Source organism: Mobula hypostoma, chromosome 14, assembly GCF_963921235.1.
Source record: "Mobula hypostoma chromosome 14, sMobHyp1.1, whole genome shotgun sequence".
Classification (NCBI taxonomy): domain Eukaryota; kingdom Metazoa; phylum Chordata; class Chondrichthyes; order Myliobatiformes; family Myliobatidae; genus Mobula; species Mobula hypostoma.
In genome coordinates, this window is record NC_086110.1 from 10,002,048 (window position 1) to 10,023,659 (window position 21,612).

General features: G+C 44.3%; 1 protein-coding gene across 5 annotated transcripts in view; it reads right to left on the reverse strand.

The window, feature by feature from the left end:
* Positions 1-21,612, reverse strand: part of LOC134356080 (microtubule-associated tyrosine carboxypeptidase-like) — a 90,735-nt gene that overhangs the window by 26,183 nt on the left and 42,940 nt on the right. For all 5 annotated transcript variants that reach the window (XM_063066650.1, XM_063066647.1, XM_063066648.1 and 2 more), the window contains one exon: positions 17,355-17,498. In XM_063066650.1, coding sequence (XP_062922720.1) covers positions 17,355-17,498 — 144 coding nt within the window. The remainder of the gene's footprint in view (positions 1-17,354; positions 17,499-21,612) is intronic.

Genomic DNA, 21,612 nt, shown 5'->3' on the forward strand with positions numbered 1-21,612 from the left:
GTAACAAAAATCACTGCTGTTTGAACACAATCACTCACAAATGATGCTATTTAAAATCTGTTCACTCTAAGCATGATATAGTGTCTAATGGCCAGACGACATGCATGTGACTGACACTAGTTAGAAACTGTTCGGCAACAGTCTCCTGCCCCTTTTAAGTAGCAGAGTGTCCCAAATAAACAAAGGGAATCCCAGCTATTTTCTTGATTAGTTTTTGTTCATTAAAAGTGTTCTCCTAAACAAGCAGCTGCCCCGATTAACTGATGGCCCAATTAACCAGAATCCACTGTATCTCAGCCTGTCAGCTTTACACCAAGGCCATCCAAGCGCTGCCACACAAATCTTTCCTTGTGCAGCTTGCAGTTTTTTTAAACATTCAAAACCTTAGCTGTGCATTTTCATAAATTTCTGTCTCTGTAAAATATGCTAGGTTCAAACTTTCTGATTCCCTAGCTATCAACATTAACTTGCTCCTGTTTCTCTCTGCTGCGTCCTTTAAAATAGTCTCCATCTCATCTATCTGCTCCATACAAGCCTAACGCTAATCCACCTACACTCCGTGCCTTAACTCTGGAAGGACATCTAGCTGACCAGATTGTGAACCTACAGGGACACAGAGTCATACAGCACAGGGACAAGCTATTCAGCCCATAGAATCCATGCTAATAGCACTACATCAAGTTTATTCTTCCTACATTGCCATTAACTACCCCCAGTTTCTACCACTTACCTCCTCACTAGGAGCCAACTAACATAACCTAAAGCAGCATATCTTTGGGACTTCCAGAGCACCTGGAAGAAACCCCACACAATGACAGGGAGAACATGAAAACTTCACATGGAAAGTAACCGAAGTCAGGATCAAACATAGGTCTCCAGAGCTGTGGTACAGTGAACATACCAGCTGAGCCACGGTGTTATCCATCCTTTCTCCTGCGAACACTGGTCAGCAAAAAGGCGCCACGGGCAACCCCTATCTGTGTGGGGGCTGGGCTTCTGTGTGAGTGTGACTCGGGAATAGTTGAGGTACCCATCTCACCTACAACTGGAGGTCTCTCAAGGGGTGAGACATGATTGAGACTATCATCGTGGACATTATTCCTGCAAGAAGTCATAAAATCATAGAGTACTACAGTGCAGAAACAGGTAGTTTCGTGAAGTTTCCTGAAGAAACTTCTCATTCTCGTTGTGAATGGCTGCCCCATTAAGACTGAGATCCCTGATGCCTGACACCCCCAGCCAAAGGAACTATCATCTTTGATCTCACTACCCAAGAATTTTGTAGGTTTCAATGTGATCACCTCTCATCCTCCTAAACGTGAGAATGTGCAGAATGGATAGATAATTGTCTGTGGCCCCTAAATCCTCAGTGGCGCAGAGGAATCTTTGGGTCAAAGTCCCTACCTCCTTGAAAATGGTAACACATATAGATAGGCTATACTTCTCTTCATTTTCCAGGACATCAGGTATAAAAGCCAGGAAGTCATGTTGCTACTTTAGTTAGACCACATTTGAAATATTGTATGCAATTCTGGTCATTGCATTACAGGAAGGATACGTAGGCTTTGGAGAGGGTTCAGAAGTTTCCAAAATATTGTCTGGATTAAAGAGTATTAGCTACAAGAAGAGTTTGGACAAACTTGAATTATTTTCTCTTCAGTGTTGGAGGAGTGCCCTGTTAGAAGTATATAAAATTATGTGTGGCACAGGGTAGACAGTGAGAGCCTGTTAGCCAGGGTGGAAATATCAACTACCAGTGGTGTGGCTTTAGGGTGAAAGGAGAAAGTTTAAAGATTTACAAGGCAAGGTTTTTTTACAAAGTGGTGGGTGACTGAAACGTGCTGCCAGTGGACAAGGTGGAGGCAGCTAAAGCAGGAATATTTAAGAAGCATTTAGACAGGCACAGAGAGGGAATGAGGAATATTAGCCATGTACAGGCAACATGGATTAATTTAGCTTGACATCATGCTCAGCATGGGCATTGTGGGCTGAAGGGCCTTTTCTTGGGCTGTACTGTTCTACACTCTATACTATGTTCTTCTGACAGATGGCTTCTGATTTTTACCCTTTTCCCGCTGCGTGGACAAGGGACCACATCCGCAGTACCACCGATACAGCAGAGAGGGCCTCAAGATGGCTGTGGCTCAAAAGAGGGGAGCCATGGAGTCATAAGTAGCTAGCCATCTGGACACAAGCTGGGGTCTGATCAGCCCCAGGTGGGTCACCTGGAGGAGGTTGTATGATGTTGAAAGACCCGAAACACCCGATGATTCCAGGAACATCACTGAAGATGTGTCCAGGAGCATCAGTTGATGTATGTACATAGCTCTGATATTTCTGGCCACTAAGCTTTGAACAGAAATATTCCCAAAATGCTATTTGCCGCGGTGACTGGGTCAGTTTGGGTTTCTATATCTGTGAATTAAAACATAATAAAAATGCTGGAGGAACACAGCAGGTCAGGCTGCATCTGCGGAGCAGAATAACAAGCTAATGTTTTGTGCCAAAACCCTTCATCAGGACAGAGGGCAGGTCAGAGAAGTTGTCAGAAGTGTTATTGACATGAAATATTAACTCTGCTTCTCTCTTCACAGATACTATCTGAGCGGCTCGGCATTTCCAGCAATTTCAACTTGCTCACTGTTTGATTCAGAGAAAATTGCCATTGAAAACAGGAGAGAAGGAGGTTAGTTTGTTAAATGACAGTGACAGTGCTGCCTTCAGTACTTGTAAAGTGTGATGCTTCCATGAAATAAAAGTCTGCGACTTAGAGACTCAGATTTTAAACATGATATTAGTTTGTGTATTGAAGGCTGCGAAAACAATACAAAGTTGCACAAAATTTCCACCACAATATTGATGTGTGCTACTAACTACCTTAGAAATGTGCAGTATCGCTCAGTTCTGCACTTTAGGTGATTTATGTTGGTGATGTAATTGTTCCTCTGGCAGGGAACAAACATTTCTGAGCCAAGGTTTCATCATGGTGTGCAAGTGTTCACAGGGGGTCCTTCTCCGTGTGCTGTGTACAAGCCAGTACTTCTGAATCGCCAATGCAGTGACAGCACATTCCTATCGGTGGTGATTTTGGTATGAACTATAATTGGAGCAGCAGGCTGAGGATCTGCAGCAGTGCTGGCATTGAGCAGCAGAGCTTCGGCTAATGGGGATCAACCTCTCTGAGTCTAGTCTTTGGCAACTGATCTCATCCAGCCTAGGTGAGGCAGTGGGAGTGTTTAAAAGAGAGTAGGGTGTGGAAGTCGTTCATTTCTTCGGCAGTTGAACGGGGCACGACTGCGCAAGCCTGTGTAAGTCGGACCGTGAGGCAGCGGGAGTGTGTTTAAAAGAGAGACGATTAACGGAGCAGGTGATGTTGTAGCGGGCGACGGAGTAGAGGGAGACAGAGTAGGAAGGCTTTGGCTCGAGTGGCTTCTGCGAGCAGAGTCTGAGGACGAGCTTCACTCCAAGTGAGGTAAGGCCAGGTAAATTCTTTTAATAAATCTAATTACCTTAAGCGTAGGTAATGGAGGCAGCAGTTAGCGCAGTCGAGTGCTCCGTTTGCAGAATGTGAGAAGTCAAGGCAAGCACCATCACCCTTGATGACTACACCTGCGAAAGGTGCATCCAGCTGCAGCTCCTGACAATCCGAGTTAGGGAACTGGAGCTGGAGCTGGATATACTTCGGATCATTCGGGAGGCAGAGGCAGAAATAAACTGGAGTTACAGGGAGAGAGTCACCCCTAAGGGTCAGGAGACAGGTAGCTGCGTGACTGTCAGGAGAGGGAAGGGGAATAGACAGAATGAGCAGAGCACCCCTGTGGCCATTCCCACCAATAATAAGTACATCGTTTTGGATACTGTTGATGGAGACGACCTACCAGGGACAAGTTGCAGTGGTTGCGTCTCTGGCACCGAGATGGGACCCTCAACTCAGAAGGGAAGGAGGGAAAAGAGGAGAGCAGTAGTGATAGGCGATTCGATAATTAGGGGGACAGATAAGAGGTTCTGTGGAAGAGATCAAGAATCTTGGATGGTTTGTTGCTTCCCTGGTGCCAAGGTCCGTGATATCTCGGATCGAGTTCTTGGTATTCTCAAGAGGGAGGGTGAGCAGCCGGATGTCACGGTCCATGTAGGCACCAATGACGTGGGTAGGAAGAGTGAAGAGGTCCTGAAAGGTAAGTTTAGGGAGTTAGGTGCCAAGTTAAAGAACAGGACCTCCAGGATAGCAATCTCAGGATTGCTACCAGTGCCACGTGCAGGCGGGTTTAGAAATAGTAAGATAGCGCAGATCAACACGTGGCTGAAGACATGGTGCTGGAGGGAAGGCTTCAGATTTATAGATAATTGGGCAGTTTTCCAGGGAAGGTGGGACCTGTTCCGGCAGGACGGTTTACATCTGAACTGGAGGGGGACAAATATTCTTGCAGGTAGGTTTGCTAGAGAGGCTCCAGTGGATTTAAACTAGATACAAGTGGGGAGGGGAACCAGAGTGTAGGAACAGATGTAGGGGAGAAGGAAGAAAAAGAAGATAGTACAGTTGTTTGCACCATTGGGGATAAACAGAGAGTAAAAGGTGGAAAATTTCTTAAATGCATTCATTTTAATGCTAGGAAAAGGTGAATGGGCTTAAAGCATGGATTGATACCTGGAAGTATGATGTGGTAGCTGTTAGTGAAACATGGTTACAGGAGGGGTGTGATTGGCAATTAAATGTTGCTGGATTTAATTGCTTCAGGTGTGACAAAATCAGAGGGACAAGACAGGGAGGTGTTGCATTGCTTGTCAGAGAAAATATTACAGCAGTGCTCTGGCAGGATAGGCTAGAGGGCTCATCTAGGGAGGCTATTTGGGTGGAACTGAGGAATGGGAAAGGTGTAGTAACACTTATGGAGGTGTATTATAGACCACCAAATGGGGAGCGAGAATTGGAGCAGCAAATTTGTAAGAAGACAGAAGATATTTGTAGTAAGCACAAGGTTGTGATTGTGGGAGATTTTAATTTTCCACACGTAGACTGGGAAGCCCATACTGTAAAAGGGCTGGATGGTTTGGAGTTTGTAAAATGTGTGCAGGAAAGTTGTTTGCAGCAATACATAGAGGTACCAACTAGAGAAGAGGCAGTGCTGGATCTCCTGTTAGGGAATGAGATAGGTCAGGTGACGGAGGTTTGTGCTGGGGAGCACTTACGGTCCAGTGATCACAATGCTATTACTTTCAATATAACTATGGAGAAGGATAGGTCTGGATGCAGGGTTGAGATTTTTGATTGGAGAAAGGCTAACTTTAAGGAGATGCGAAAGGATTTGGAAGGAGTGGATTGGGACAATTTGTTTTATGGGAAGAATGTAATAGAGAAATGGAGGTCATTTAAAGGTGAAATTTTGAGAGTACAGAAGCTTTATGTTCCTGTTAGGTTGAAAGGAAAGGTTAAAAATTTGAGAGAGCCATGGTTTTCAAAGGATATTGGAAATTTGGTTCGAAAAAAGAGAGATATCTACAACAAATATAGGCAGCATGGAGTAAATGAGGTGCTCAAGGAATATAAAGAATGTAAAAAAAATCTTAAGAAAGAAATTAGAAAAGCTAAAAGAAGATATGAGGTTGCTTCGGCAAGTAAGGTGAAAATAAATCCCAAGGGTTTCTACAGTTATATTAATAGCAAAAGGATAGTGAGGGATAAAATTGGTCCCTTAGAGAATCAGAGTGGACAGCTATGTGTGGACCCAAAAGAGAATGATTTCTTTTCTTCGGTATTCACAAAGGAGAAGGATATTGAATTGTGTAAGATAAAGGAAACAGGTAGGGAAGTTATGGAAACTATGATGATTAATGAAGATGAAGTACTGGCGCTTTTAAGGAATATAAAAGTGGATAAGTCTCCGGGTCCTGACAGGATATTCCCGAGGACCTTGAGGGAAGTTAGTGCGGAAATAGCAGGGGCTCTGACAGAAATATTTCAAATATCATCAGAAACGAGGATGGTGCTGGACGATTGGCGTATTGCTCATGTTGTTTCATTGTTTAAAAAGGGTTCTAAGAGTAAACCTAGCAATTATTGGCCTGCGAGTTTGACATCAGTGGTGGGAAAATTGATGGAAAGTATTCTTAGAGATGGTATATATAATTATCTGGATAGACAGGGTCTGATTCGAAACAGTCAACATGGATTTGTGCGTAGAAGGTCATGTTTGTCAAATCTTATTGAATTTTCTAAGAGGTTACCAGGAAAGTTGACATGGGTAAAGCGGTGGATGTTATCTATATGGACTTCAGTAAGGCCTCTGACAAGGTTCCACATGGAAGGTTAGTTAGGAAGGTTCAATCGTTAGGTATTAATATTGAAGTAGTAAAATGGATTCAGCAGTGGCTGGATGGGAGACGCCAGAGAGCAGTGGTGGATAACTGTTTGTCAGATTGGAGGCCGGTGACTAGTGGTGTGCCTCAGGGATCTGTACTGGGTCCAATATTGTTTGTCATATACATTAATGATCTGGACGATGGGGTGGTAAATTGGATGAGTAAGTATGCAGATGATACAAATATAGGTGGAGTTGTGGATAATGAAGTAGGTTTTCAAAGCTTGCAGAGAGATTTAGGTCAGTTAGAAGAGTGGGCTGAAAGATGGCAGATGGAGTTTAATGCTGATAAATGTGAGGTGCTACATTTTGGTAGGACTAATCAAAATAGGACATACATGATAAATGGTAGGGCATTGAAGAATGCAGTAGAACAGAGGGATCTAGGAATAATGGTGCATAGTTCCCTGAAGGTGGAATCTCATCTGGATAGGGTGGTGAAGAAAGCTTTTGGTATGCTGGCCTTTATTAATCAGAGCATTGAGTATAGGAGTTGGGATGTAATGTTGAAATTCTACAAGGCATTGGTGAGGCCAAACTTGGAGTATTGTGTACAGTTTTGGTCACTGAGTTATAGGAGAGATGTCAACAAAATAGAAAGAGTACAGAGAAGATTTACTAGAATGTTACTTGGGTTTCATCACCTAAGTTACAGAGAAAGGTTGAACAAGTTGGAACGTATTCTTTGGAACGTAGAAGGTTGAGGGGGGACTTGAGAGAGGTATTTAAAATTATGAGGGGGATGGATAGAGTTGACGTGGATAGGGTTTTTCCATTGAGAGTGGGGGAGATTCGAACAAGACGACCTGAGTTGACAGCTAAAGGACAAAAGTTTAGGGGTAACATGAGGAGGAACTTCTTTACTCAGAGAGTGGTAGCTGTGTGGAATGAGCTTCCAGCAGGAGTGGTTGAGGCAGGTTCAATGTTGTCATTTAAAGTTAAATTGGATAGATATATGAACAGGAAAGGAATGGAGGGTTATGGGCTAAATGCAGGTTGGTGGAATTAGGTGAGGGTAAGAGTTCGGCACGGACTAGAAGGGCCGAGGTGGCCTATTTCCGTGCTGTAATTGTTATACGGTTATATATGTTATATGGTACACCCTATTCAATCACTACTGACTTGTAATTACACACAGCCTTAAAGTCACACTAGCCAATGAGGTTTATTTATTATTTACCACCAGATCCTCTCAGCAGAGGTATTTTGGCTTTACTTTCTTCTGGTTTTCTCCCTTCTTTGTCCAATGGGACTATCTTATGATCGTATATATTTACATGTGCACATTTAGACTGTCAGTACTTTGTCCAAGTGACTGGTCTTCACCTTGTTAGGGGAAAAAAGTTTGAGACCGAGACTGGTTGTTGTCCTCATTGAGGGAGTGGCTGGGGCAAACTTCTTTTTCATTGCTTCAGTTCAATTTTGACCAACAAGCAGGTTTAAAGCCATCTATCCAGTTATGATCATATTGCTAAGACTAGCAAATTTCTACAGACTTAGGGTGGAGAGCATTCTGACTGGTTGTATGGTATGAAGACTCTAATGCACAGGACTGAAAGAGGCTGCAGAGGATTGTAGACTCAGCCAGATCCATTGCAGGCACAAACCTCCCTATCATCAAGAGCATCTTCAAAAGGCACCTCCTCAAGAAGGTTACATTCTTCATGAAGTGCCCCCACCATCCCAGACATGCCATCTTCTCATTCCTGAAATCATGGTGGAGATACAGGAACCTGAGGGCACACACTCGATGTTTTAGAAGCAGCTTTTTCCTGTCAGGCCTGCAGAGGCAGGTACTTTGCAGTCTCCATGCAGCTAACAGGAGTCCCCTGCCATTCATTTCCAAATCACCACCTGCAGCCTATTTAAACCCCAATCTCATCCACAATCCTTATTCACTCATCAAACCAGACAGCTTCAATCAGTTGCTCCTAGTTGTCTGTTGTCTGTTGTGTCTCTTGGTCATTGGTCCCTCATGGCCTGTTATTTTGCTATCTAGTATGTAAGTTATTAGTTTCTGCTGGATCATCTCTGCAGCTCTGCTTTTGGGTCAAATCTCCTCTACATTTCCTGCCAGGATGAGTGAGCCAATGATTGACCCAGCAGAGTAGGTTTGCCTAAAGGAGGTCGACTCTTGACAGGAGCACACCAATCCTGAAACAGTAGGAACCCATTACCCATTTGTTCAACACTCTCAAACAACTCCCTGTCTCAATACACAACCCCATGTCAGTCAACCCCTCCCTCCGAGCCTCGGATCTGAGTGTCCAAACGCTTTGACAGATCCCCAATCTGACACTGCAGCTTCCTGTCCCACTCTATCCATCGACCAAGCCAAAGTTGTCTTTTCATTTCTCTCTTGATTGGGTGAGCTCTGAACTGGGCCACCATTAACTGGGACAATACAGCTACCATTTGCAATAAATGTGAAGATTTTTCCTCTGAGATGTGTCGGGTTTTTGATCGTGTGGAAGTGAAAGGGAAGCAGCAGATCTGATATTTCCCTTGTGTCAAGGCTACCGACTGGTGTTGGATTTCACTGTAAAATCCAGGACTCTCATAGTGGAGTACGGCTGGAATGCAGAAGTACTGCTGGCCCATTACCATCATAGTCTCTCACAGCGCTTGAAAGTCAAGCTGTCTACCCGGGAGCTGCCCACCAACCTCAAAAGCCTGAACACTCTGGCCCTCTGATTAGACAAGCATCTTATGAAATGATCCTCCAGATCATCAGCCAGAATCCCACTTCCATTCCCAGAACTATTTCAGGCTACAGAACCCATCATCGATGCCTCCAGAAGCTAGGCAATTAGAGAGAGAGCTCCCTTAACATCTACCCCCCTCCAAGAGTGTGAGTAAAGGTGGAGAAACAAGGTGTGCAGTTACTGCTGAGCCACAATCACCCACACATCAAATTCCCACTGTGACCAGGAAAACAACACCACCAGGTAGAGACAAGGAGCCTTTTACCTGGCAAGCTCCCCCCAGCCTCTCTTCCAGAACTCACTCTTTCTGTCCTCCTTCACACCCCAATGGCTTTACGCGCACAGGAGGCTGTGGTGGATTCTGGCACAGCAGGCAACTTTCTGGACTGGACTGTGTGCGTGCAGCTTGGACTCTCTACTGAGCCTATCCCTCACCACCTCTGCATCACAGCCATTGACGAACATGCCGGGGGGTCTGGTATGGTCAGAATGTGCACACGGTTTGTGCACATGAGCATCTGGGAGCACTGCAAGTACATCCAATTCCTCCTAATTGACTCACCTAACATCCCTCTCATATTGGATTACCCCTGGTTCCCCACTCATGACCCTCACTTTGTCTGGTCATCTAGCTCACTGCTGAGTTGGGGACCCACCTGCCTGCAAAATCATCTGACTTCACCCAGTAAATCTGAGGAGACAGAGGAAACTCTTGACCTCATCAAACTCCCACAGGAATACCACAGCTTAGCCATCACCTTCAGTGAAAAGGGAAGCCAGCACCCTGCCTCACAGACCAATATCTGTGTGATCGACCTCCTCCCAGGCAGCACCCCTCCCTGAGGTCATCAGCTCTCCCTCTCCCCTCTTAAGACTCAAGCCATGAATGATACATTGCCAAAGCACTACAGTATGGCTTCATTCAACCACCCTGATCCCCAGCTGGTGCAGGATTCTTCATCATCAAAAAAAAAGATTAGGGGTTTTCATTCCTGTACTGACTCCCATGGACTCAACAAAAACACCATTAAGAGCCACTGCCCTCTCCCCTTGAAACACTCCACGGTGCCCAGATCCTCATCAAACTGGATCTATGGCGCGTGTACAACCTGATCTGCATCTGCCAGGGGTATGAGTGGAAGACGGCATTCATCGTACCCACTGACTACCATGAATACCTGGTGATGTCTTTCAGACTTTCCAGAAGACCAGCCATTTTCCAAGCCTTCATCAACAAGATATTCTGAGACATGCAACACAGGTATGCATTTGTCTACCTCAACAATATCCTCTTCCTCACCATGGACCCCCAAAACTACATCTGTCACTTCTGTTCAGTTCTTCAGTGTCTCCTTGAAAACCAGATGTACAAACGTACTACAAGTTAGAAAAATGCCAGTTCCACACTCCAATCATTTCCTTCCTGGGTTACTTACTTTCATCCCAAGGCATAAACACGGATGCAGTGAAAATATGTGCTTTTATTGAATGGCCCTGACCGCACTCCCTCAAATAGCTACAGCACTGTTTGGGCTTCCCCAATCTCTATCATCATTTCATTATGAACGACAGCCAAATCGCCAGTTCTCATCCACGATCCTTGTTCTCTCATACATATCAGACAGCCTCAATTAGGTGTCTGCTGTGATAGTTTGTTTTCTCTTTGTTTGTGGACCAACATGGCTTGTTCTTTTGCTGTCTAGTATTAAAGCTATTGGCTTCTGCTGAAATGTCTCTGAAGCTCTGCTTTTGGGTCAAGTCTCCTCCACATTTCCAGACACTTCCCATCCGCCATCATATTTCTGAATCAACCATGAACTATGAACACATGAACACAATCTCATACTCCTCTTATGCACTATGTTTTTGAAACTTGTAGCAATTTTACATCTTCCACCACTGTTGCCACAAAACAGCAAATTTCATGGTATACAGTAAGTCAGTGATAGTAAACCTGAATCTGATTCAGAATGTAATGTGCTCTCTGTAGGCTGCAAAATTCCCAGTCACAACAGTGGCTTCTATTGAAAGAGATATCACCATGGAATGTGAAGAGTTTGAGAAAAGAACAGTATCAGTTCAGATCTTTCCTTACCCTGTGGCATACACGAAGACACAATGCAGACAATGGGGCATTTGATGAACTCCACTTCCTTCACTGCCCACACTTACAGGCTGTTTCATTTCTCCACAGTCTGAGTAACTTAACTCCTTTCATCCTTTCCTCACTCCTCTGCCCCCATCCCTCCTCATTCTTCATCTCTCCCTACCCTTATACCCTCTGCACCTGAACTCCCAATTCACCTCCCTCTCACACCTCCCATCCTCACCCCTCCCCACCCTTGCCACTCTCACCTTCTCCTCAATCCTCAACCCCCATTCTTCCCCATTCCTATCCTCACACCTCATCCCCATCGCTTTCAATTCCTTCACCTTCATTCGCACCCTCTCATCACTCCTCCCATCTCATTCAACACCATTCCCACCATCCACATCCCTCCTTTCTCCTCCATCTTCATCTCTCCCCACCCCTCCTAGCTTCACGCCCTCCCCACACCCATTTTCCTGACTCCTTCCTACTTCATTCTCTACTCGCCCCTCCCATTCTATCACCTGCAGACCACTTTCACCCTCATCCCTCCCCCACACTTCAACCCTTATCCCTCCCCACCACCACTCCCACCCTCATCCCTCCCTACCATGATCCTAACTCACCATCTCTCCCACTCTCATCCCTTCTCAACACTCCCATTCTCATCTCTCCTCACTCCTCCTTTCCTGATCTAATCGATTGTGCCTCCAGACAACGTGTCAGGGTTCCATCATCACAAATACAAGTGATTCTGCAGTTGTTGGAACTGCACACAAAATGCTTAGGAACTTAGCAGCACAGGCAGTATCTATAATAATTAGCTGACATTTAGGACTGAGTCCTGATGAAGGGTCTCTGCCTGGAATGTCAACTATTTTTATTCTCCTCCATTGATGCTATCTGACCTGCTGAGTTCCTGAGCATTTTGTGTGTTGTCCATTAGTACAATCCTTGTCTGACCAATACGACAAACTGAGTACAGGGACTGATATGCAGCAAGGGGTCCTAAGCACTGAAGTATGACCCCCACTCCACCCAAGAAGTTTCATAGTATCAGTTTCAACTTGGGACAGTTCCTTTTTCTGATCACTACCTACTGCCCTCTCTCAGCTCCCGTATCAGTACTCCCCCATGTGGAACACCATCTGGAGGAAATGCTGCCAGTAGAAACCATAGAAACCATAGAAACTACAGCACAGAAACAGGCCTTTTGGCCCTTCTTGGCTGTGCCGAACCATTTTCTGCCTAGTCCCACTGACCTGCACACGGACCATATCCCTCCATACACCTCCCATCCATGTATCTGTCCAATTTATTCTTAAATGTTAAAAAAGAACCTGCATTTACCACCTCGTCTGGCAGCTCATTCCATACTCCCACCACTCTCTGTGTGAAGAAGCCCCCCCTAATGTTCCCTTTAAACTTTTCCCCCCTCACCCTTAACCCATGTCCTCTGGTTTTTTTTTCTCCCCTTGCCTCAGTGGAAAAAGCCTGCTTGCATTCACTCTATCTATACCCATCATAATTTTATATACCTCTATCAAATCTCCCCTCATTCTTCTACGCTCCAGGGAATAAAGTCCTAACCTATTCAACCTTTCTCTGTAACTGAGTTTCTCAAGTCCCGGCAACATCCTTGTAAACCTTCTCTGTACTCTTTCAACCTTATTAATATCCTTCCTCTAATTTGGTGACCAAAACTGAACACAATACTCCAGATTCGGCCTCACCAATGCCTTATACAACCTCATCATAACATTTCAGCTCTTATACTCAATACTTTGATTAATAAAGGCCAATGTACCAAAAGCTCTCTTTACGATCCTATCTACCTGTGACGCCACTTTTAGGGAATTTTGTATCTGTATTCCCAGATCCCTCTGTTCCACTGCACTCCTCAGTGCCTTACCATTAACCCTGTATGTTCTACATTGGTTTGTCCTTCCAACGTGCAATACCTCACACTTGTCAGTATTAAACTCTATCTGCCATTTTTTAGCCCATTTTTCCAGCTGGTCCAAGTCCCTCTGCAGGCTCTGAAAACCTTCCTCACTGTCTACTACACCTCCAATCTTCGTATCATCAGCAAACTTGCTGATCCAATTTACCACATTATCATCCAGATCATTGATAAAGATGACAAATAACAATGGACCCAGCAGTGATCCCTGTGGCACACCACTAGTCACAGGCCTCCACTCAGAGAAGCAATTCTCTACCACCACTCTCTGGCTTCTTCCATCAAGCCAATGTCTAATCCAATTTACCACCTCTCCATGTATACCTAGCAACTGAATTTTCCTAACTAACCTCCCATGCGGGACCTTGTCAAAGGCCTTACCGAAGTCCATGTAGACAATATCCACTGCCTTCCTTTCATCCACTTTCCTGGTAACCTCCTCGAAAAACTCCAATAGATTGGTCAAACATGACCTACCACGCACAAAGCCATATTGACTCTCCCTAATAAGTCTCAGTCTATCCAAATGCTTGTAGATTCTGTCTCTTAGTACTCCCTCCAATAACTTACCTACTACCGACGTTAAACTTACTGGCCTATAATTTCCCGGATTACTTTTCGATCCTTTTTTAAACAATGGAACAACATGAGCCACTCTCCAATCCTCCGGCACCTCACCTGTAGATAGCGACATTTTAAATATTTCCGCCAGGGCCCCTGCAATTTCAACACTAGTCTCCTTCAAGGTCCGAGGGAACACCCTGTCAGGTCCCGGGGATTTATCCACTTTAATTTTCCTCAAGACAGCAAGGACCTCCTCCTTTTCGATCTGTACAATTTCCATGATCTCACTACTTGTTTCCCTTAATTCCATAGACTTCATGCCAGTTTTCTTAGTAAACACAGACGCAAAAATCCTATTTAAGATCTCCCCCATTTCCTTTGGTTCCGCACATAGCTGACCACTCTGATCTTCAATAGGACCAATTTTATCCCTTACAATCCTTTTGCTCTTAATATACCTGTAAAAGCTCTTTGGATTATCCTTCACTTTGACTGCCAAGGCAACCTCCATGTCTTCTTTTAGCCCTCCTGATTTCTTTCTTAAGTATTTTCTTGCACTTCTTATACTCCTCAAGCACCTTATTTACTCCCTGCTTCCTATACACATCATACAACTCCCTCTTCTTCTTTATCAGAGTTGCAATATCCCTTGAGAACCAAGGTTCCTTATTCCTATTCACCTTGCCTTTAATCCTGACAGGAACGTACAAATTCTGTACTCTCAAAATTTCTGCTTTGAAGGCTTCCCACCTACCGATCACATCCATGCCAGAGAACAACCTGTCCCAATCCACGCTTTTTAGATCCTTTCTCATTTCTTCAAATTTGGCCTTCTTCCAGTTAAGAACCTCAACCCTAGGACCAGATCTATCCTTGTCCATGATCAAGTTGAAACTAATGGTGTTATGATCACTGGAACCAAAGTGCTCCCCTACACAGACTTCTGTCACTTGTCCTAACTCGTTTCCTAACAGGAGATCCAATATTGCATCCCCTCCAGTTGGTCCCTCTAGATATTGATTTAGAAAACTTTCCTGAACACATTTTACAAACTCTAAACCATCTAGACCCCTAACAGTATGGGAGACCCAATCAATATATGGAAAATTAAAATCCCCTACCACCACAACTTTATGTTTCCTGCAGTTGCCTGCTATCTCTCTGCAGATTTGCACTTCCAATTCTCTTTGACTATTGTATTGTAGTAGTAAGGGTATTGAGTACAGTCTGGCTGGGGGAACTTCAATGACCTTCACTACAAGGTGCTGGTACTAAGCTGGCGAGATCCCAGAGAACATTGATATAGCAGGTAGTGAGGCCACATTGCCCCTTTGGAGGCAAAGCTCTTCTTCACATTGGGTATACACCTAGCTGCAAAAGATTCATACTGATTGATTTTTGAAGGGATAAAGAGTAGCTGGCAGGTTTTGTCTTAATCACGGTGACAGACAACTCAGGGCTTTGGCTTCTCATCAGCTTTCCACATTTATCACAGGAACAGCAGCTGCAGTGTAGATCAGTGTTTACTCATGAAGCCAGACAATCCAGTGGCATCTGTTATACTCCCTCGTGCCTCAATGGCTTAACAATAACAGAGTGCAATTTGTAGCAAAGGCCGTCGTCAAGCCTCGCGACTGCTTCACCCTGAACTGCTAGAATCAGGTCAATGACTTCGCCCAGTGAAAGTGCATTGCAAAGCACCACAATGGGGAGGGGGGGGGGAAGTGACAAATAAAGGGAGTGGGGAAAGAAATTGAGAAACTCAGAAAAGACTGACAAAAGAAGATATTGAAGTCAGGGCAATGAGGAAGAGTAGGACAGAAATGGGAGAGAGGAGGAAAAAGGAGAAGAGGAAATGAAGAGAGAATGAGAGGAAAAGAAAAATAGAAAAGGAGATAGAGAAACTCGACTGAAGAAGAGAACAGGGCAAGACAAAAAACAAAATGAAGTGATGAAATTCAGAAAGTGAGGGAATTTGAAGAAGCATAGGAATAGACACTTTCGTGACCTTAGGATGTCCCCCAAAGCCCACTGGTGGAGCTTAAGCAGACCTGAAAGTGTTATGGTCTAGCAGACTGTGTAGGGTGAACCAGAAGCAGCAGAGCAGAGTGACGGGACAACTAACTAAGGAATATGCAGAAGTTATCAGCCGTAAGTTGAAGTATGGAGAGTGGGCAGATTGGAAATGGTCCGCAAACTGGGAAGAGAAGTAGGGTAGGAGGAAGAATAGGTAGGCTGAAAAGACAGAACGAATCACATAAGGCACAGAGGCAGAAAGCAGTAGGCAGAAGCGGAACTGGTAAAGCTACTGTGGATCTGAAAGGGTCAAGCTCAAATGCACTTGAAAGTATGACATCAGTATGAACTTACAGAGAACCTGGAAGGAATACAGCAGGTGGGAGTTTACATGGTTTTGAAAGGGGTGTGACCTGGTAGACCGTATTGGGTGAACCAGGGTCCAAAATTACTAGCAGCAACCCAGGAATGCGCAACAGTAATCAACCATGGGTTGAAAGATGAAGGACAGGGAGACTGAGAGTTAACTCATCTAAGTAGCACAAGGGAAGCAAGGGAATGCTTCTGGATGACTCCATGACACTGAAACCACCCCTTTTTCCTCATTTATGACACTGCACATCCCCCAACCACTCCAAAACTAGGATGCTAGTTGGAGCAGACATGAGATCCTGTCCTGTTCCTTTTGTCAAACTCCACTGGCGACTGACCTGCAATGAATTCGATTCTTGATCATCACCAAGTTGTCTTCCTCACTGACTTTTACAAAATTATGGAGACTTACAGCATGGAAACAGGCCCTTCGTCCCAACTCATCTATGATGAGTGTTGCTCAAAAGTTAGTCCTTCACCCTGCATTTTGCCTAACCCTCTCCTATCTATGTACTTACCTAGATCACTTGGAGACATTGCTAATGTGCCCACATCAACAACTACTTCATTCAAAATATGCATCATCCTATGCCTGAAGAAGCTGCCCTTGCTGTCCCATATAAATCTCTCACGTCTTGTTTCATGCTTGGGTACAGTGTGCCTCTGGAATGGCCAATACCTTTTGCCCATCTCCAGTTACCCTCAAGTCAGGTTCAAGAAGCAGGTGCCTTCCTAAACCACTGGAGTCCATTTGCTGAGGGAACAACTGTTTGGTGGGGACTTTCAAGACATTGACCCAGCGATGGAATGGGGGTTTGTGTTTAAGTCAGGATGGTAGTGAGTAACAGAGATGAGAATTCTCAGTTCAGAGTGACCTAACATTTGTTCTGTAACTGTGATCCTTTGACCTAAACACCCCAGCCATGGAAGAAAACACATTCAGATTCAGATTTATTTATCACGTGTACATGGAAACATACAGTGAAATTTGCGTTAACAACCAACACACCCAAGGATGTGCTGGGGGCAGCCCACTAGTGTTGGCACACATTCCGGCAACAACATGGTTGCACACATGTTCAGCAGAACAACAGAAAACACCAGAAAACAGAATGCTAAGCCACAAATGTCTATCCTGTCAAGCCTATTAAGAATCTTACATGTTTCCATGACAGCATCATGTAGGCCCAGTCAAATTCATCTCTACCCTCAGAATAAAGAGAGGAAGTTAAACATTTGCACTTGCACAGAACAAGGCTTTTGGATACATGGCATGTTATCCTTCTCACCTCTCCAGAGCAACCTTCCTTACGCATGTAGCTCCTGATGCAGGTCCATATTTTGCTCTTTGATAGCATAGCACCCCCTGTAGCCTCTTCAAAATTCTCATAGCTGCCATACATCTTGACCACACTCTGCATGATTCGTACAGCCTGGAAGAGATTGAGAGAAAAGAACGACGATTATCCTCTGGTGTTTAATTCTGGAACTTGCCGTACAGCACAGGGAATGGCCCAAAATGTTGTGTCAGACTAACTAAACTGGTAACTAAACGGCTCACTAAACTAATCTCTTCTGCCTACACAATGCCCATATCCATCCATCCATTCTCTGCACATTCATGTGTCTAAGAGCCTCTTGAACTTCGTATCATATTTGCCTCCACTGCCATTCTTGGCGGCACATTCCAGGTACCCATCACTCCCGGTGTAAAAAACAGCTTGTTCTGCACCTCTCCTTTAATTAAACTTAACCATCATCCTCCTCATCTTAAATGCATTCCCTCAGTTATTAGGTACATGTTCCTTTGTTTTTGGTTCATAGAAACATAGAAAACCTACTGCAGGCCCTTCATCCCACAAAGTTGTGCCCAACATGTTCCTAACTTAGAAATTACTAGGCTTACCTAAAGCCCTCTATTTTTCTAAGCTCCATGTAACTATCCAAAAGTCTCTGAAAAGACCCTATCGTATCCGCCTCCACCACCATTGCCGGCAGCCCATTCCACACATTCACCACTCTCTGAGTAAAAAATTTACCCCTGACATCTCTCTGTACCTACTGCCAGCACCTTAAACCTGTGCCCTCTTGTGGCAACCATTTCAGTCCTGGGAAAAAGCCTCTGACTGTCCATACGATCAATGCCTCTATCTTATACACCTCTATAAGGTCACCTCTCATCCTCTGTCTCTCCAAGGAGAAAAGGCCGAGTTCACTCAACCTATTCTCATAAGGCATGCTCCCCAATCCAGACAACATCCTTGCAGATCTCCTTTGCACCCTTTCTATGGCTTCCACATCCTTCCTGTAGCGAGGCAACCAGAACTGAGCACAGTACTCCAAGTGGGGTCTGACCAGGGTCCTATATAGATGCAACATTATCTCTCGGCTCCTAAACTCAATTCCATGATTGATGAAGGCCAATACACCATACGCCTTCTTTTTTCCTTCTCTGTTCTTGTATGAATTGTGAATTTATGGAGAATTGTGGAGAATCCTTGCATGCTTGAGCTTTTCTGACAATGGGGATCTATTAAGAAGTGAAATACTTCCCTTATCCCTCACCACCTCAATGAATCAGTACAACATTGGCTGCGTTGTGGAGATCTGCAGTCATGAGGGCATTGGGCCCTTGGAGAGGCAGATAACATATGTCTCCCTAAGAGCGCAAGAACCTTTATTTCCCATACCCATTCTGACATGTTGGTCCATGGCCTCATAATGAGATTGGAGGAGCAACACATCATAGGCCATCTGGGTAGCCTCCAATCTGCCGGCGTGAAGATAGATTTCTCTAACTTCCAATAATTTCTCTCCCCTCTCCTTTTCCTGTTTTCCCATTCCTCATTCTGGCTCCCCTCTTACCCCTTCCCTTCTCCTCACCTGCTCATCACCTTCCTTTGGTGCCCCTCCTCCTTCCCTTTCTTCCATGGTCCTCTCTTATTAGATTTCTTCTTCATTAACCCTTTACCTTGTCCATCTATTATCTCCCAGCTTCATATCATTCCACTACCCCACCTACCACCTTTCTCCTCACTTGGCTTCACCTATCAGCTGCCAGCTTGTACTCCTTCCCCTCCCCCCAGCTTCTTATTCTGGCTTCTTCCCCCTTCCTTTCCAGTCCTGATAAAAGATCTCAGCCTTGACTGTTTAATCCTCTCCATAGATGATGACTGCCTGCTGAGTTCCTTCAGCATTTTGTGCTTGCTAGTCTGGATTCCCAGCATCTGCAGAATCTCTTGTGTTGCAGATAACATCAACTTGTGCTCAGTGAAGAATGTGAGTAAGGTCTTGGTGCCCTCAAACAATAGAGAGCTGAAGAAAACTTGTACTACCTCAATGTATTTATGTGGTGAAATGATCTGTATAGATGGTATGTCAAACAAAGTTTTACACGGTACCTCAACACAGGTGATAATAATAAACCAATTTACCAAACAGAATGAGCCATGCTCATTCTTCCTGACTTCAGCTAACTGATCATTACCAGACAGCACAGTGATGCAGCGGGTAGAGCCCTACCTCAATGTACCAGAAACCTGAGTTTAATCCTAGCCTTGGGTACTGCTTATGTGGGGTTTGCATGTTCTCCCTGTGACCATGTGGGTTTCCTCTGAGTGCTCCATTTTCCTCCCATATCTCAAAGATGTGGGGGGTGACAGGTTAATTGTGTCAGTGAATGACAGAATCTGGAGAAGTTAATGAGAATATAGGGGGTATAAATAATGACATTATTGCAAATGGTGGTTGAAGGTCAGATTAGACTCAATGGGCCAAAGGACCTGTTTCAATGTAGTATCTCTCGATGAATCTATGGGCAAAATATGCATCTGCAAATATTACAGAGAGTTTGAGCTGAGGTTCACTCATCATTTCAAGGATTGTGCAACAATCAATCTATTAACTCCTTTGCAGTGCTGTGGCAGGGCTGTAATATTGATTGGCACAACTTAATGTGGTAGATCTTAAATCAATGACTCACCTACTCTCAGTTCTTCATTATTTGAGGGGAACAAGGCTTTACTCACATTCCCCACTCAGCACAAATTGATATTATCTGTATCTCCGTCTGAGATTGGTTGAGACTAGAACTGGAGGTCATAGGTTGAGAGTGAAAAGTGAAATATTGAAGGAGAACATGAGGAGCAGCTTCTTCACTCAGAGGGTGGTGAGAATGTGGAACGAACTGTCAGTGGAAGTGGTGGATTCCGGTTTGATTAAAATATTTAAGAGAAATTTGGTTAAATACATCAATGGGTGGGGTATTGAGGGCTATCATCCAGATGCAGATGATGGGACTAGGCAGAATAATAGTTTGGCACAACCTAGACAGGCTGAAGGGCCTGTTTCTGTGCTGTAGTGCTTTATGACTCAATGACTCCAAGGGCCCCAGATTCCCTGGTCTGCAGAGCTCAGCATCACAGCCAGTGTCACAATGATTTCACTCCTTTATAAATCCTATTGATTATGGTGATTCAAAATAGCAATGTGAAAAGAGCAGGAATATTATAGCGGTAGAGTAATAGAACAAGAAAACATGCTCTTCAGCCCAACTCATCCATGCCAACCATGGTGCCCACCATTGGTCCCATTTGCCCTCTAAACCAGGGGTTTCAACTATTTTATAGCATGGATCATTAACCGAGAGGTCCATGGACCCCGGTTGGAAATCCCTGCTCTAAACCCTTCCTATTCATGTACTTATTCCAGACATTGTTATGGTACCGACCTCAACCGCTTCCTCTGCCAACTTATTTTATATGTGCACAATGTTCTGCACAAAGAAGTTGTCCGTCGGGTCCATTTCAGTTCCTTTTAAATCTTTGACCTCTCACCTTAAACCTTATGCCCTCCAGTTGTTTTCCAAGGAGAAAGATGAGATGTGTTCACAGCATTACTCCAGTATTCTGACACACATTCTCCCTCAGTCAATATCACAAAAATAGATTTTTGATTATAATCGCAACAAATCGGCTGTCAAGTGATCCCAAGTACAAGTATTACTGCACAAATTCCATGGTCTTTTCAGGTACTCTAATGCTATGGACAGTGCCCCATAAATGCAAGTTCTTCCTTTGTTTTTGTGCAGAGAGAGGAAACAATGGATCAAGTCAAAGATTTACGTTTGAAATTAATTGTTGTTTGTGCACTCTGGAATTTATTGGGTGAAAGGGCAACTTAATGAATTAAGCAAGAAAATAATAGAAAATGATGCAACATTGTGCCTCTTACCATCTTGTACACCTCTAACAAGTCATCTCCCATCCTCCTTTGCTCCAAAGAGAAAAGCCTTATCTTACACAAACTATGATATGACTTCTAACCCAGGCAGCATCCTAGTAAACCTCTTCCATACCATCTCTAAAATTTTCACATCATTGTTATAATGAAGCAAACAGAGCTGAACACAATATTACAAATGTGGTCTCACCAGGGTTTTATGAAGCTGCAACATTAACTCACAGCTCTTAAACTCAATCCCCCAACTAATGAGGACCTTCTCTACAATCCTATCAACATGCTTGGTGGTTCTATGTTTGTGGACCC